This window comes from Ostrinia furnacalis, unplaced genomic scaffold, assembly GCF_004193835.3.
Source record: "Ostrinia furnacalis isolate ACB-3 unplaced genomic scaffold, ASM419383v2 OfSCF2279, whole genome shotgun sequence".
NCBI classification, from domain to species: domain Eukaryota; kingdom Metazoa; phylum Arthropoda; class Insecta; order Lepidoptera; family Crambidae; genus Ostrinia; species Ostrinia furnacalis.
Genome location: NW_021132518.1, coordinates 419,656 through 437,339, shown reverse-complemented (window position 1 = coordinate 437,339; position 17,684 = coordinate 419,656). Strand labels below are relative to the sequence as shown.

General features: G+C 41.4%; 3 protein-coding genes across 16 annotated transcripts in view; 1 reads left to right on the top strand and 2 right to left on the bottom strand.

The window, feature by feature from the left end:
* The first annotated feature begins 527 nt into the window (after positions 1–527).
* BckdhB (Branched chain keto acid dehydrogenase E1 subunit beta) lies at positions 528–8,512 on the top strand. Its single transcript, XM_028307575.1, has 8 exons — positions 528–811; positions 1,409–1,545; positions 1,662–1,805; positions 2,220–2,375; positions 4,077–4,248; positions 5,393–5,538; positions 6,008–6,094; positions 8,319–8,512. The coding sequence occupies exons 1-8, from the start codon at positions 688–690 to the stop codon at positions 8,457–8,459; spliced, it is 1,107 nt and encodes a 368-aa protein (XP_028163376.1). The 5' UTR covers positions 528–687; the 3' UTR covers positions 8,460–8,512.
* Positions 8,513–9,174: 662 nt separating this feature from the next.
* On the bottom strand, positions 9,175–12,861 carry LOC114354935 (inner nuclear membrane protein Man1). The gene is made up of 2 exons (XM_028307541.1): positions 12,766–12,861; positions 9,175–12,684 (listed from the first exon to the last, which is right to left on the bottom strand). Exon 2 carries the CDS (start codon positions 12,674–12,676, stop codon positions 10,358–10,360), a length of 2,319 nt encoding a protein of 772 aa, XP_028163342.1. The 5' UTR covers positions 12,677–12,684; positions 12,766–12,861; the 3' UTR covers positions 9,175–10,357.
* Positions 12,862–13,645: 784 nt separating this feature from the next.
* LOC114354941 (fatty-acid amide hydrolase 2-A) overlaps positions 13,646–17,684 on the bottom strand; it is a 46,278-nt gene continuing 42,239 nt past the window's right edge. For all 14 annotated transcript variants that reach the window (XM_028307563.1, XM_028307552.1, XM_028307566.1 and 11 more), the window contains 2 exons: positions 17,006–17,185; positions 13,646–15,276 (listed from right to left, as the gene is read on the bottom strand). In XM_028307563.1, coding sequence (XP_028163364.1) covers positions 15,187–15,276; positions 17,006–17,185 — 270 coding nt within the window. In that variant the 3' untranslated portion in view covers positions 13,646–15,186. The remainder of the gene's footprint in view (positions 15,277–17,005; positions 17,186–17,684) is intronic.

Sequence of the window (17,684 nt, the reverse complement as noted above, 5' to 3'; positions counted from 1 at the left end):
CCCGTTAAGCTAGCACCCATAACACAAGCATTAAGTTGCTTACTTTGGGGCTAGCTGGCGCTCGCTGTGTGAAATTGTCCAAAGATTTATTTATTATTTATTATTATTATTTATTATTATTATTTATTATTATTATTTATTATTATTATTTATTATTATTATTTATTATTATTATTTATTAACGCCTATAAGTTTCCAAAGCCTTATAAAATTGGCTAAGTGGTCCCGAAGCCAGCTATGAGGTATTTTCCACGACCGATTTGGTCATGGCCATTGGCCATCTCGACTCCAAGTCGGTTTGGCGCTGGGTGTGCTTGAACATAGCTGATATAGGTAGCTAAATAATCAAGAAAGTATTTTATTGATTTATTGAGTGAGATTATATTCCTAAAGTTATCACCGTGATAACGTTATTTTAACCTATGATTAATTGTTTTTATCCTAGTCTCTCCTAGAAAAATAAAAAAGTAAAACTGATTGTCAGTTTTGACATTGACACTGACAGCAAGTAAATAACAAAATTCTAACCTCAACGAACCCAAAACCGGAATTTATTCAAGAAAACAATTTCGTCACAGTTGTTATCAGTAAACGTAATCACAGCGTTGCTAATTACAATTGCAGATAAGATGTGTTTTTTAAATCAGTCGTTCGGCGCTTCACATACGTCGAGAGCTCTTGAAGAAAATGTCGGGCGTAATTACAAAAAATACAATTTTACTCACAAATCTTATAAAACATGTGAACAAATGCTCAAAAAGACTTTCATCGCACTTCAACTACTATCCTGACAATGAAAAACCTGTAAATGGTAAGTAAATAGATGTAAATATTTCATAAAACCATAGCAGGTTATTTGTATGAGTTCATTTAATAGTTTATTGCCCTATAACGTATGAACAACTCTATGCTCAGCTATGATGTAAATAATGCCCATTCATAGTCAGATACATGAACATTGTAACAGTTCAAAAACACAGCTAATCCATAAATGTTATCACTTGCAAGATATCATTAGAAACATATTTTCATTGATAGATCTATTCATAGATTTAAAATAAAAAAAAAACTGCTTATTCATAAGTTACAAAATGTTATTTCAATAAGAAGGTTTTTATAAGATATTTAACATATTTAGGTAAATAACTAATAATTTTGTGGTTTCATGTTAAATGATTTTACTATTTTATTTATTATAGCTTTACATTCCACATTTAAACAGTTCTATTCAATTAATCCATATTTCCCTTGTGGCCCCACTTGGGTAAAAGCCTCCTCCATCATTTTCCACCATTCCCTATCATTTTGTTGGTTTTTAATTGAAGGTGATCTACCCCTGCAGTGACCAGCCGTTTTAAATGATTTAGTGTGCTATATTTATTTTAGAAAATGTATTTATCTATTACAGGGGAAACAACAAAGATGAACATGATGCAGGCCATCAACAACGCAATGGACATCACGTTGAAGAATGATCCGACAGCCGTATTGTTCGGTGAAGACGTAGGATTCGGTGGAGTGTTCAGATGCGCTTTAGGCTTACAAGTAAGCAGATAATTATTATTTAACTTTTTATTTAAGATTTTTTTCACTAATAAACTAATTGGCATTATTGTTGTATGGTCTGGACATGTGATTACAAATATTTTGTATTTTTGCAGGAGAAATATGGCAAAGATCGAGTTTTCAACACTCCACTGTGTGAACAAGGAATCGCTGGATTTGGGATTGGATTAGCTACGGCAGGAGCCACTGCGATTGCTGAAATTCAGTTTGCAGACTACATATTCCCAGCTTTTGATCAAGTTAGTTTTTAAGATTACATTGTTTTGTTAGAAAATGTTTTTATTGACTTTTTACATAATGCTAGGTTTGCCATTGAAATGTCATTCCAAAGCACTCTATTTGGTACTGATGACTGGACTGATGGCTCAAAATGAGATACCAAAGTGTAGTAGTGATATTGTTATTATATTTGTATCTTTATGTACTTTAATTTTTTTTAACTATTTTATTTTTATATTGTCTGCTATTTAGTCATAATATTAACCTTTGCTAAGTTTTGGGTCTTAGTCATGGGTCTGAGTCGCACCAACTTACTTTGATTGACCGTAACTTTAACCGGTGTTTTTTGTATGGAGTTTGATAGATCTTTGAAGTTTTTAAAGTGAAACTAATATGGTGCAACCCAGCCTTAATATTGTTAATTACGATTACAGATAGTAAACGAAGCAGCCAAAGCCCGCTACCGGTCAGCGGGACTGTTCGAATGCGGCGGGCTTACAATCCGCGCGCCCTGCAGCGCCGTGGGCCACGGGGGGCTCTACCACTCGCAGAGCCCGGAGGCTTACTTCGCACACACGCCCGGCCTCAAGGTAACTAGGGGCCACAGCCCGGGGGCCACTCGAGTGCGGCGTGGGCCACGGGGGGCTCTACCACTCGCAGAGCCCCGAGGGATACTTCGCACACACGCCCGGCCTCAAGGTAACTAGGGGCCACAGCCCGGGGGCCACTCGAGTGCGGCGTGGGCCACGGGGGGCTCTACCACTCGCAGAGCCCCGAGGGATACTTCGCACACACGCCCGGCCTCAAGGTAACTAGGGGCCACTCGAGTGCGGCGTGGGCCACGGGGGGCTCTACCACTCGCAGAGCCCCGAGGGATACTTCGCACACACGCCCGGCCTCAAGGTAACTAGGGGCCACAGCCCGCGGGGGCCACTCGAGTGCGGCGTGGGCCACGGGGGGCTCTACCACTCGCAGAGCCCGGAGGCTTACTTCGCACACACGCCCGGCCTCAAGGTAACTAGGGGCCACAGCCCGCGGGGCCACTCGAGTGCGGCGGGCTCACGGTCCGCGCGCCCTGCAGCGCCGTGGGCCACGGGGGGCTCTACCACTCGCAGAGCCCCGAAGGATACTTCGCACACACGCCCGGCCTCAAGGTAACTGGGGGCCACAGCCCGGGGGCCACTCGAGTGCGGCGGGCTCACGGTCCGCGCGCCCTGCAGCGCCGTGGGCCACGGGGGGCTCTATCACTCGCAGAGCCCCGAAGGATACTTCGCGCATACGCCCGAACTCAAGGTTCGTTCGTTCGTTTCAGCCAAATGACGTCCACTGCTGGACAAAGGCCTCCCCCAAGGTTTTCCACAATTCACGGTCCTGCGCTGCCCGCATCAAGGCTCCTAACGCGACCTTCACCAGATCGTCGGTTCACCTAGTAGGGGCCTGCCCACGCTACGTCTTCCCGTGGTCGCCACTCGAGAACTTTTCTGCCCCAACGGCCATCGTCCACGAGCTATGTGCCCCGCCCACTGCCATTTGATGCCGGACTCAAGATTACCTGTTATTCTCTGTAGCAATGCTGATGCTTTATAATTTTTATTAAAATCCACTTAAAAGTATAATAAAATCCATAATGAGACACACCTCCGTCTTCATTATACTCAAATGTGTACTACTTATCTTTTTCACTATCTAGATTTAAAATTATGTAAGTAAGTCAATATTGTTGTGATAAGAAAACTGAATCAGATTCAATAATAATAATTGTTACCTAATCAGTTAACCAAGTGTTACTCATACAAGATGATTATTGAGTTTGCAAGGGAAGTAAATGAGCATAATCCAATATAGACGTGGTTCTATCTATTAGGTGAACCCCTCGTGCTATGTTAAATAATAATGCTTTTATGTATTTAAGAGTGGGTTCGACCAGTAGCGGCGTAAGGGGGGGGGGGGGGGGGGGGGGGGATGACCGCCCCGGGTGCCAAGCCATGCTACGCCGCCACTGGGTTCGACCCAATAGTCCAGTTTCGACGGAGTTCAAACTCGCGTTCCTCGGATCTCTGGTCGGCCATTTCGACACCTTCACCGACGTTGACATAATATTGTCGTCTCAAATTCCTAAGGGTGGATTCGACCAAACAAGAGTAAATATTAATCTCAGAATAAATCGTCATATTTCCCATACTGAAAATGTCAATGTGTCAGTTTTACCAGGAGTTATTCGGATAAAAGTTTGGTCGAATCAGGCCTAAAGGGTATTCTGTACTGGTGTTAAGTGACTCACTTTGTCGCAGGTGGTGGTACCGCGCGGCCCTATCGCAGCCAAGGGCCTGCTGCTATCGTGTGTCCGCGAGCGCGACCCGTGCGTGTTCTTAGAACCCAAGGTGCTGTACCGCGCCGCGGCTGAAGAGGTCCCAGTCGAGGACTACACGCTGCCTCTGGGGAAAGCGCAGGTGTTGAGAGAAGGTAGGGCATATTCTTGGCACATAGCGTTATCACGATCTTGAGAAAAGGTGGGGGATCTTCTTGGCACATAGCGTCATCATTAACCATGAGGGATTGTGGGGCATCTTCTTGTTACATAGCATCATCATTGGTGTTGAAGGAAGGTGGACCATCGTCTTGGCATACCTATTGGATCATTGCATTGTTGGTCTTGAGGGGAAATAGGGTATCTTCTTGGCACCTAGCATGATCTGCCTCGTCACATCATTTACGCGGAACTTATCACACCACACTTTTTCACCACTGTAACTTTGGTGTAGCCAGGATCAACAGCTTCGTCTTATCTTATAGCATGATCATTGATCTTTAAGGAAGGTAGCGCATCCTTTTGGCACATCCATCATCATGATCTTGAGGAATGGTGGGGGGTATCTTCTTGTCACATAGCATCACCATTGGTATTGAGAGAAAGCAGGACATCTTCTTGGCACATTTCATTCCATCATTGATCTTGAGGGAAGGTCAGCTAGACACTCGATGCGCGCTCAAAATTGAAGTCTTTCAATGTTTATAATTATTTATCGCTTCACTGCACGTTATGACACAAAATAACACCATTATTTGTACACAGTCCATTAAATAATACACTAAAACTATACACAATAAAAACAGATTAACCATGCTTTCCGTTTAACTACCCTTCACGGAATCGATCATTATGGAGATTATTATCATTAATAGATTATCCCCACTGAATCATTATTTTTTGTCATCATACAAAATTTATGGGGCAGTCGCATTTTGACAAATTCATCCAATTATTTATTTTATATTTTTTTATCCACAACGAGGAAGCTCTTGGCCTGTATCTCACCTGATGATAGTAAGTGACGATCAGGCTGAAGGTGGAAGCGAGCTTCACCCGGAATCCTCAACCACGGAGGAACTGGCTACCTTACCTCTAACTGCCGGAACACAACAATGCTGTTAACATTGTTGTTATGGCGACAGACTTAGGTAAGACTTAGAACAAGCCCTACCACCAACCAAACCGAACAGAAAAATCTGCCCCCACTGGGAATCGAACCCGGGACCTCTGCGTCTGAAGCAGGTGGTCTACATTCGTCGCCATTTACTCAACTCTCAATTATGTTTCAAATTCCAGGCGACGGAGCCACCCTGATCGGCTGGGGCACGCAAATCCACGTGCTGTTAGAAGTGGCTCAACTGGCACAGGACAAGCTCGGCCTCGCGTGTGACGTCATCGACCTCATGTCCATCCTGCCGTGGGACGAGGAGACCGTTTGCAATGTGAGTAACTTTGAAGACTGTTTTGTTCTTTTAACTTGTTACGTCACATGATTATATTGTCTTTACCACGTTTCAAAATACCATTCAGCCTGCCACACCTAGCCTGGCGGCTTGGACACAGACCGCTACCGATCGATCAACATGGAAAGTATAAGGGGAGGCCTATGTTCAGCAGTGGACGTCCTATGGCTGAAATGATGATGATGATTCAGCCTGCGCTGTAACGTTATCGACTTTGGTTTATACCCATTTACCCCCTCAAGGATCGCCCTCTCAGAGAGCAACTGGGAATTTATTTGCAAAAACTGTTCAACAAGACCCGTTTTCCATCATGGCGGAGAGGAGAGAAGCTGTGTTGCATAACCAATATATCGACTTCACCTGTCTGCTTTGTTGAAAATCTATGGTGCAGCAGTGAACTGTCCATTAGCTAAGATGATGATGATGAATTTTTAATAATTTATTTCAGTCGGTGAAGAAGACAGGCCGCTGCCTCATCGCGCACGAGGCTCCGCTTACGGCCGGCTTCGGCGCTGAGCTCGCCGCCACCATACAGGTAAAGCCTGGTCCGTGAGCACGTAGAATTTTGTCCAATGACCCCAAGCTACCCATCCCTTATCGCTCGCGCGTAATTATGTTGCTGTCGCGCTCGCACACTCACTGCGGGCGCCCCACAGTGTTTTATTTTGGCTTAGAAGCGGACATCCCTGTTTTATTAATTCAATCGTTAGATATTACTATTATGTATACAATTGATGAAGGAACTAGTAGTTGTATTTGTTTAGTTTCGAAGAAATATTCGATTTTGTGATTTTATAAAAAAAACTGTTTTAGAAGCATATTTTCTAAAAAAATTACATTAAGTCAGAATTTTGTAAATAAATTTACCTATCACTATAACGTCTACCTTTATGTAAAAATAAATGGTTATTGCTGCAGTAATTTAGGAATTATTTAATAATTTATGATTTTCAGAAAACATTTTTTTCTCTGTTGTCCTAGAAAAATGGCAGCTAGACTTACTTTATATTGATGCATGATATAATTATCTATAATACCTGAAAATATTACTTGCCTATCCCGTGGAAGTTCGAAGATATTTTAATTTCTATGAGTTTAGAAGATTTATATGTAAATAGGGTTGTCATCTAAATATTTTTTAGTTTTTTAAATGCCGTCCGTAACAATACGGTTTTAATGCCTTTGTTAGATAACTATTGAAATTCATTGCTTTTACCATTATTAATTTGTCTGGTCGAGTTTGATAATTATAGAGTTGGCCCTGTGGCGGCTTATTGGAAATCCTATCGTTTTCGAAACATCGATATATATGTTGCAGTCAAAACTCATAATCGATCAAAACCACTTTTGACTGCAAATTTCAGTTAATAGTGGTTTTGACCGATGGCCTTAGTCAATATTACTTTTGACAAATTTTTCTAGTCGTATCATCGAACTTCCACGGGATAGGCAAGTAATATTTTCAGGTATTATAGATAATTATATCATGCATCAATATAAAGTAAGTCTAGCTGCCATTTTTCTAGGACAACAGAGAAAAAAATGTTTTCTGAAAATCATAAATTATTAAATAATTCCTAAATTACTGCAGCAATAACCATTTATTTTTACATAAAGGTAGACGTTATAGTGATAGGTAAATTTATTTACAAAATTCTGACTTAATGTAATTTTTTTAGAAAATATGCTTCTAAAACAGTTTTTTTTATAAAATCACAAAATCGAATATTTCTTCGAAACTAAACAAATACAACTACTAGTTCCTTCATCAATTGTATACATAATAGTAATATCTAACGATTGAATTAATAAAACAGGGATGTCCGCTTCTAAGGCAAAATAAAAGACTGTGCGCCCGGCGCACAGTTGCGACAGCAATATAATTACACGCGAGCGATAAAGATGGGTAGCTTGGGGTCATTGGACAAAATTCTACGTGCTCACGGACCAGAGCCCCGATTACGGTAATTTTTAACGTCAACAATCCAGACACGCTTCTCGATTCTGCGATACGATTGGTCGTTCAACAGCGTACGTCAGCTGTTTTGACCAATCGTATCGCAGAATCAGAAACGCGTCTGGATTGTAGACGTTATAAAAGTTACCGTAATCGGGGCGCAGGCTTTAGATACATAATCTAAAGTTTGTTAGTCTTCGGACTTCTTTTGAATGTCTTGTTTAGTTCCGCATTCAGTTATCCTGTATAGGACTTCACCCGTTGGTGGATGGATGCGTCATAATTTTGAAAAGAATACAATACTGAGTTTTTTGGGCTACTTCACTGTGCCACTGTGCACTGCTACATTTTTGTTTCTAAACATAAAAATTTTGTTACCCGATTGCGACAGGTGGGTTATGTTTTTACAAGCAGACTTATCAAAATCCGTTCAGTAATTTTGCGTGAGAGTCCAAACATCCATCTATCCTCAAAAACTTCCACAAAGATAAATAAATTTTATTGGAGCCAGTAATCAGTCTTGGACGATTATCACACTGCACCGCGCTCCGCCGCGGTACGCGGGACGACAGATGAGTACCTCAGTTTGTATGGAAAACGCGCGCGGCACAACACACTGACAACGCGTCTGCGCGCGGGATTTTTTATATGTAGCCACGCGGACCGCGGTGCAGTGTGATAATCGCCTTAATGTGTGTTTCTTCCTCAGGACGAATGTTTCTTACACCTGGATGACCTGGAGGCTCCAATGGTGCCCTGTATTATGAAAAAGCAAACTTTCAATGTAACGTTTCTTCCCCAGGACGAATGCTTCTTGCACTTGGAAGCGCCGGTGGCACGCGTGGCGGGCTGGGACGCGCCCTTCCCGCATGTCTTCGAGCCTTTCTACCTGCCAACTGTCTGGCGATGCTACCACGCGCTCACGCAGCTGGTTGACTATTGATGGTCGACTACTAGACTGAATGACTGATGCTGTGGAGGAATAAACTAGAATTATGTTCAAATGTGGTTTTACTTACTTCATGGGACGATGTATAGCTTTCCCGATGCGCTCACCAGTTGCAGTTACTGAGCCACTGTCAGTCACTTGCTAATGGCGAAGACAGTGGCGCCCTGGTGAGCACTGAAGACTGAAGTGGCAAGAAGACTATTTTTTGCATTGGCACCTTGGATGGATGGCGCCACTGTACAGTAGGGTCATTTCAATTCAATCGTCAATGGTGCGACGATCGGTAGCTCTCATTAGAAGTAAGCGATTTCCAGGCGACTTCGAGCTCTTCTACCTGTCCAAAGTCTGGCGCTGCTACCATGCACTCACGCAGTGACGATTCATGCTGTGGAGGAATATGTTCAAAATTTCAAATGTTTCACTTGATCAGACTATGGGTCAGACTATATTGATAGGAATTCATAGAATTTTCTAGGCATATTATACCAGTTTCTTGAAATGTATTCAATCTTGTTATCGTATGTTGTCCTTGTTCTTATGAACAAAATATGCAAAAATGAGATACTAATAATAATACTCAAAAACTATTCTAGATATGACATAGAAAATAACTTGACAAATAAATAAGATTTGCGACTACTACCTACTACTGGTACTACTCTAATATTACAGGATTTACAGTTCTACACAAATAAAAACAATTGAGATTACTTACATCAATTTATTAAAAAAATGAAAATCAAACCTTATAAATCAAAGCTAGAAATTAAGAACATTGTTAGCAGAAATGCTTAAAATAAATGTCAATCTTAAGAAATTATAACACACTTAGATAACGTTAAGTTGTGCCGACGAAATAAAGAACAGTTTATGCGAATAAAATGTACATTACCGGAAATATCCTATGAAACTTACGCTAGTCTTACTCGTCTATCTCTTTCAACAATTTGTTCAAAACATTTTAGTAAAATTCAGTAACAAATACAAGCCATTACAACTAACTTACCTTTAGTGATAATTATTACGACCCTTGTGATGTCAGGTATTTACAAAATGTCAAACTGAGCAGAATTTTATTCATATAAAATCTAAAATTTCAAGTGTTCAAAACAATAAGGCAATCATTACATAGTCCAGCACCTTACTAACGACAGGAGAAATCAGATCAGTCGCTAAGACGAAATTTTACATTAAAATGCCCACAATTGTGTTAAATTACATTATCTAGTTTACAATAGCCAGGGCAGTGTGACTCAATGACTATACAAACATTAAATATAATTTGAAATTTATAAATCAAATGCCAACAATACAGGCAATACGATCTATAGCTTTCACCCACCAAATTTACAATAATGGATTAAAATAAGCAACCATTTTCTTAGTAATATCTAGAAAAAATCGCTAAGTTGTCAAGAAATAATGTTATACTGTTAAACTTAAGTACTTGAATACACAGAAGTGTATTAAAATAGTGCTGCAAATAAATTGGAATAAAAACATACTCTCTAACCATATTTGGACGATATTATATCGAAGCAAATGATACCTTGAGGAAACCATAAAACATTACAAGTTTCAAATTGAAAAAAACTATGTAGCTTCAACTTGGGTCACTTATGAACTAAGGGACGAAAATGGAGCTGAAGTGACAATCGGGCAAAGACATACATTATGCTAAATCTTATTATGAACAAAAAACGTGCGTGTTTCGCTTCAGTTGCTACAAGAAATACTTTAGTTACAAATTATAAAATAAATTGATAAAAGTCTGATAACTATTTCATTAGTTGACATAACAATTAGTTGCAATAAATAATCCACAAGCGTCTATGAAAGTACACCAAATTATTCAATCAAGTTACTGAATAATGTCTCAGTGTAAGTGCAAATTACTCTTCCCAGTTGCTTCGTCGCTGGCGGTTCGACTTCAGGTAGGGTCCGATGGACGGAGAGTTCGGAAACCGCTGCATGTAGCGCTCCAAGTGCAGGTACTTGACGGTGATGAGGCGGCCCTCGTACCACCAGCCGTGCAGGCTGCGGTACACCACTCCCGCGTCAGAAGGCGACGCACACTTCACATACACGCAGCAAGACGTCCTCTCGATGTCTACATGCAGGATGTTGCAAACGTCCCCACACTTCTCGACGATCGCCTCCTGAATCACCGACCGCAGATTCGGATTCGCGTCATTCTTGTCGAACATGTTACGGATTTTTAGGCAAGGCGTCGGCGACACTGTCAGATTGTTCACCGAACCCTCCTGGGTTTCGAAAGCCTGTCCCTGCCAGGCCGCGGTGCGCTTGGGGCTGTTGTGCGATATCCAGCGCCACACCCTGCAGTCTTCCCCGTCGACCGACTGAACCTCCATCCTCACTCGACTTTCGTTCCTCTGAATGAACTTAACAGCGGCGTCCCAAACTGATGACATTTTCTCCCTGTTTTGCGGCGATATTAGAGTGTCACGGACGTGGTCTACGGATATGTACGGCTCGCCACTGTCCTCTGTCTCCTGAGAAATCACTTGAATAATTTGCTCCACCATCGAGTAGACTTCTTCACTTTTACGTTTCTGATATGTCACATAGTATTTGTAGGCTCTTTGTAGCCCGAGAAGCAGTAAAGACATAACGCCGACAACTATTAGAGTAGAGCCAGCTGAATACATTGTGTTGACTAAGAGACAGGTTATTGGGGTTGATGGATCACTGAGGACCAGAGCTACACTTCCCTTGTTGCGTTGTTGAACGACTGCATCTGTTGTTGTGATGGGAACATAATCAGCGTCCTTGGTGTAAAGGTTCTTTAGCTGGACCACACTAAGTCCCCAGCGGGGGTTGTTGACTATCAACACCTGTAAATTGTTAAGATCGGTGCGACACTGGCTGATGTCTACGGAGCCAGCTTTGGTGTTGGCGATGTCAATAATCTCCCTCTCAGTCAGGTACGGCAGCGCTCCAGGCTTGCTACACTTGAATGCGGCAGCTCTACTTGTCAACTCTGGGTGAATAACTTTTAAAAGGTCCTTAGCATAACTTACTTGCTCTTTAGGCACACAGTTGATCCCTGGCCTATTGCCCGGTATGTTTAATTGGCATATTGGTATGAGACTGTTCTGATCGTCCACCACTGAAGTGATGTCGTTTTTCTTAACTATATACATGAAAAATAAGCAAAAAAAAAAAAGTGCAACTAACACCACCAGGGTCAGAGATACCAGGTTATTCTTCAAGAATTTCCTGTCATTAGCAGTTTTATAGTCCACTACGTCAGATCTAGAGACACCAGTTATGTATGACCTGCGCGGCAGCACAGTGGTTCCATTGTTAGCATCACGGTCTATGAAAGAAGTAGGTTTGGGATCGGCCTTAAGCGCTGACAGGCGACGTGTAAAATTGCTAAGATATGGAGACTCAATCTCATCCACATTGGAAGTCGATGGCTGGAAAGCCGGTGTGAAGTTAGGCGTGTATGTGCTGCTTGATGGGCGATCACCGAGAGTGGACGTCAAGCCCAACCGTGAACGGATTGAATTGAGATGATCAGAGGAAGAGAGAGAAGATGAGAAACCTGGTGATATCGACGGACGGGAGAATATTGACGTCTTAGGCGGGCTCGTGGCGGCGTCCACGGTCGGGAGCGTGCTAGAAATGTAGTCACTTGAACGTGAGCTGCTTCTGAACGGAGAGGAGGTCTTTTTTGTTTTCCCCGAGTCAACATCACTGTCCGAGCCCGTTTCATAGTCGTCCTGGTCGTTTGCGGCGTAGGTGCGCGTGACGCGGCGGGTCGTCACGGTCTCCACCTCCTCGTGAGTGCGCACGGGCGACTTCTCTTCCTCTGACTCGGACCCCTTATCAGAATCGCGTTTCGCTGGCGATCCTTTCTTCGGAGGCGGCTGGCGCTTCGTTTTGTTGGTGACGGGCGGCAGCATAGCGCCCCCGGTGGTGGCACGACGGCCCCGCCGCTCCTTGGCATTGTTGGTTGTGTCCAAATCAGACTCCTCGCCGCTCGAGTACTGAGCGAGTGTCCGCCTGCTCTCCACCTTGTTGTCTACACTGTTTCGCGGCTTACTCTTGTTGTCCAGCACTAGTTTCAGCTTCTTCACTAACAGATTCCTCGTCGAAGCGGTTATGGGCATCACAGGGAATCCATGCTCGGCCAATTTTGTCCGAAGCTCGGCATCTGACATTGAGTCGACTTGATCGGCCATTGTGAAATCTGCAAGAACGATTGCACGGGTTATTCACGAATTCACACACTATAAACAATAAATAAACACGAGTATCGAACGTAATCCACCTTATTTTGGAGTCAATGTAGAAAAATTACGTCAAATTTATAAAAATTCACCGGCGCGTCATGTCGCACGCATTTGCAAGAACGTCGTTATTTAGTGTTGCCATATAAGAATTATTCAAATTTTTATATTATTTCTTACCGGTATAACGTTATTTATTTGTACAAACTCGTAAATGTTTACCTGACATTTTCTCATCGTTTTTAAAATAATTTTGCGTTACATAACACATAGCCCTACTTGTTACAAATGTTACAATCCCTAAGCCTAAAAACAAAGATCAGCCGGAGGACCCATATAAAATATTTCACCACACTTACACAATATTGCATAAACTTTTAGAACATTAAACATGACGTCATCAAAATTGACAATTAACATTTTTTTAATACATCTCTACGTGCTATAACACGAAGAGCTTAAAAAAAATTTTACTCGCGATAGTTATGGAATATGCATGAGGTGCCAAATAATTTGTTCAAAGTGGATGTGGAATCGATCTTCTATTTTGGACTTTAAGCAATAAATTATTAAATAATTAAATTTTTAACGTTTTTTAATTTAACGTTGTTGTGAATAGGATTTTAATGTTTCCGAAAAGCAGTTTCAATTTTAGGCTGGCATCCCTAGATTATAACCAGAAAAAAAAACATTAACTTTTGGCGGGAAATTTTAAACTTTGTTCGCGCACTTTTCTCGCAGTACATACGTCATTTAATTTTTGTCTCGAAATAGGAAGCTTTCGTCGTGCTTTCGTTTTGTAGGTACCTACTACATTATCTACTTAGGTTATTAACTTCATATAAAGTTATTACAATAATTATATTAATTAAATTAAGGAAGAAACAAAATTCTATGTACGAAAGGAATAACAAAAAACAATTTATTAGTACAACATCGTTTATTTGGGTCATTCAACAAAATTACATAATAAACAGCATGTTTATAAAAAATATCTACCTGACCTAACTGAATTGAAGGAGGACATGATTTGATTTATCAGTTTACACTAAATATTCCATAACAAAGCATATTGTGAGGTTATTTGAAATTAAACAATCAGGTAAGTAGATTTTATCAACTTGACTTTTTATAACATTTATTTTTAGCTATCATTAAGTTTAAAATGGTAACTTACACACTTTAACGATTATATTACTAAAGTATACATTTATTTGGATAAATGAAATAACATCAATCACAGAAATTGTCCTTAACCAATAGAAATATTTATTACAATAAATAGCAAGATGTTTTGAGCGAATTATAATAAAAAATTAAATGGCGTGCGCCGATGACCATCATAAATAAAACAACATTTATTAATTTACACATCAATTATTATAAGACACCAATTTCATTGATGCGACCATTGAAATACAGTCGTACAAAACATTTATTAACTCTAAAATAGCCTAGTTACGATACTAAGTAGTCGTTCCTCGGTAGAAAATCAACCACGCCATACATGTGGTTTGTTGATATACACTTAACCTACTGTAATATAATATTTGGAATGAACTTCTGATCTTCGTTCGTGTGAATTTCAATATTTTCTGAATCTTTCTCCCGCGTCTTGGGATCAATGGCTATAAAATCTAAACTATTCAGAAGCACTCTTAATTTTTTATCAGTAGCCTAGATATTAATTTTCATTTCTTTACGAATCATGGATTCCTTATCACACTTTACCCCTTTCACATTTCACCCTACTAATTTTTTTGCGACAATGTTTGTCCTTCTTCAGGTAAGAAAGGTTGGATTGGAATCCAACCTTTCTTACACCAAAATTCATCAAAATTTTAGGCTAATCTAACATACAGATAGACAGATTTCCTTTCTCAGATATAATTTAAGAGTTAGCTACTTATACGTAATATTTATAGTAGTACAGCGGTTCCCAAACTAAATTAGCTTCTCACAAAAAAATATTATGAAAATGTTATAAAATACAATAGATCAACCTATTACCGTATTCAAAAGTTTTGTATGTATAGGGGGACACAATCTTAAAATGTCTATTTAAATTTCCATTCCAAAGAGTATTTTTATCTGATCAAATTAGTTAAGTATGACTGATATAATAATGTACATTTCGGACCAAAAATATGTTTCTTTCTACGTCTACACTGGCTATGCAGCTGTAAGATTATAGTAAAAAGATATCTGCGATCGACAAAAGATCAGTCAACGACTTATATTAACCTAGTCTTAGTCACCACAGTAGAGTTAAATGCAAGATATTTTTATTACACCAAGTACATAGAAGAGTTTGAAAGCCTCTGACCTAATAGTAACCTATGTTTGGCCGTTAGCACGTCCCAATATTTATACTAGGTCACGAGGAATGGTGAGAAGATTGTCATAATGTGGTTGCCGACGTCATAGGTTAGTCATCGCGGCGACTTTCGCATTGGGATGGATTACTGTGGCGGGCACCAGCCGCCGAAACCAATTTCAAGTTGTTTGGCCACGGCTAAGCACAGCCTGTCTTGATTTGGAGCGGCTATGACCTGGAAAAATTAAACAATTTATTCAGTAAATTCTAGTGTTTTCGTGACCGTGGTGGCGACTTGTGTGGGGTGTATACGAGATGCGATTAGTGAAAATTACTAGGAAATTGTCAAAAATGTGTTATAAAACTACAACCCTAAGTACTACAACAGTAATGTTACTTTTTATTACTTCTCATATTTTAAGGAATCTAGGTATTCGTTAGGTAAAAAATAAATAGATTATTAGTTTTGACTGTAACTGTGTGTCGTAAGCTATGACGGCGTGTTACATAAAAGCTATCTAAGCGTGTCCACTGTGCAGGGGTGTGTGTGTGTGTGTGTGAGTTTACGTCAAACGCATTCGATGTCGACTGCGTAAAAAAGGGACATTACGCCTAGGCGCAGACCACCAAATTTTAGTCGGCCGATATTTAGGCCTGATTTTAATTTGTATGAAGAATCGTCCGAGACCAAATTGGTGTAATGTACGCACTTTTATACATCTCCGTACTGATTAACAATGCCGATACAACTATCGGTCAACCAAAAGTTGGTGGTCTGTGTTTATGCTGTATGTATGACGGATCGTACAGCGCCCCTAGCGGAAACTTCCAAGAACTAAAACCAGCATATTTTTTTAACGCGCTCGCTAGTCATGAAGTTACATACCATATTGTTAATGACATTGAGCATACATTTTTTTAAATACCTTCGCGAAGTAAACCTTCTGTACGTAGTACCACAGAATAATAATAAGTACTACGTACAGAAGTTTTACTTCGCGAAGGTATTTAAAAAAATGTATGCTCAATGTCATTAACAATATGGTGTAATTTAGCTTGTCTCAAGAGTCAAGCAAGTTTGTCAGAAGTTTTGTTGACAAACGTCAGTGATCGGCACTGCGCCGAAGCTATAGGGCTGACTTCGGTAAAATGATGTGACGTGAGGTGCCAATCTGCAGAAAATGGCGGAGGAAATACATGATTTAGCATGAATTATCATGAATAATATTAACTACTTATTTACCTCTCAGTGTCTTGAGGCAACTTAAAAAATTACATTCTGTGTTTTTATTATTATTTAGGCAGTTAAATACTGCACAGTATTTAGTACACCATTTTACAAGAATACGCGTGCGTGAGTCAATGTTCGCTCGTATGTGAGGCCTTGTCGAATAGTACTCTTGTAGGGGGCAATCGTGCGTGTTTTGTTTTCGATGTAAACTCGCGGAGATGAACAGGCCTGGTGGTACTTATTATTTTTCTGTGGTAATAGTCCCGACCGTTGCACAGCGTGCTATGGAGAGGGCTATGCTTGGTGTTTCTTTGCGAGATCGAATCAGAAATGAGGAAATCCGTAAACGAACTAAAGTCGCTGACATAGCCCGACGGATTAGCAAGCTGAAGTGGCAATGGGCAGGGCACATAGTGCGCAGAACTGACGGCCGATGGGGCAGCAAGGTTCTGGAATGGAGGCCGCGTACCGGAAGGCGCAGCGTGGGACGTCCACCTACAAGGTGGACCGACGACATCGTGAAGGTAGCAGGGAAGCGCTGGATGCAGGCCGCTACCAATCGATCAATGTGGAAAGCATTAGGGGAGGCCTATGTTCAGCAGTGGACGTCCTATGGCTGACATGATGATGATGATGATGAGTCCCGACCGGTCTTTGTGGAAATCCTTGGGGAGGCCTTCGTCCAGCAGTGGACGTCTTTCGGCTGAAACGAACGAAGGAATGATATACAAACCTGTATAGCGACGGGCAGGTGGCCGGCTGTGCCGACGGGCACGGCGGTGGCGGGGCAGCCGAGCACGTTGAACAGCATGGAGTACAGCACGCCGGCCGCGCGCACGAACACGCGCCCGTGCGCGTGCGCCGCGCCCGGGAACACCGGGTAGAGCAGCACGCCGTTGTCGCCGAGCGTTTCCTGGGAACAAAATTGTCGTTTAATATTTTATTTTTAAGTCTGCTGCAGGCACGAAACTGGCGCCGGCCGAGCGATAGCAGGACGTCGCGACGGCGATGCATATAACAACATGAAAAATTATGATTACGCGCACTAAACGGACGCCAACGGGGCGATCGCAATACTACTTCCTCATTGCCGCCGCTCCGACATCGCGTCGCCCAGTCATCGCTCGGCCGTCACCAGTTTCGTGCGAGAACAAACACCGGTTAATAATTAACTCCGGTTGTATTAATTACACCTAGAGGAACAAGCCATTGTCGCCAAGTGTCAGTTGGTTAATATTATTCATGATAATTCATGCTAAATCATGTATTTCCTCCGCCATTTTCCGCAGTTTGGCACCTCACGTCACATCACTTTACCGAAGTCAGCCCTATAGCTTCGGCGCAGTGCCGATCACTGACGTTTGTCAACAAAATGGTGCTTGACTCTTGAGACAGGCTAAATTACACCATAT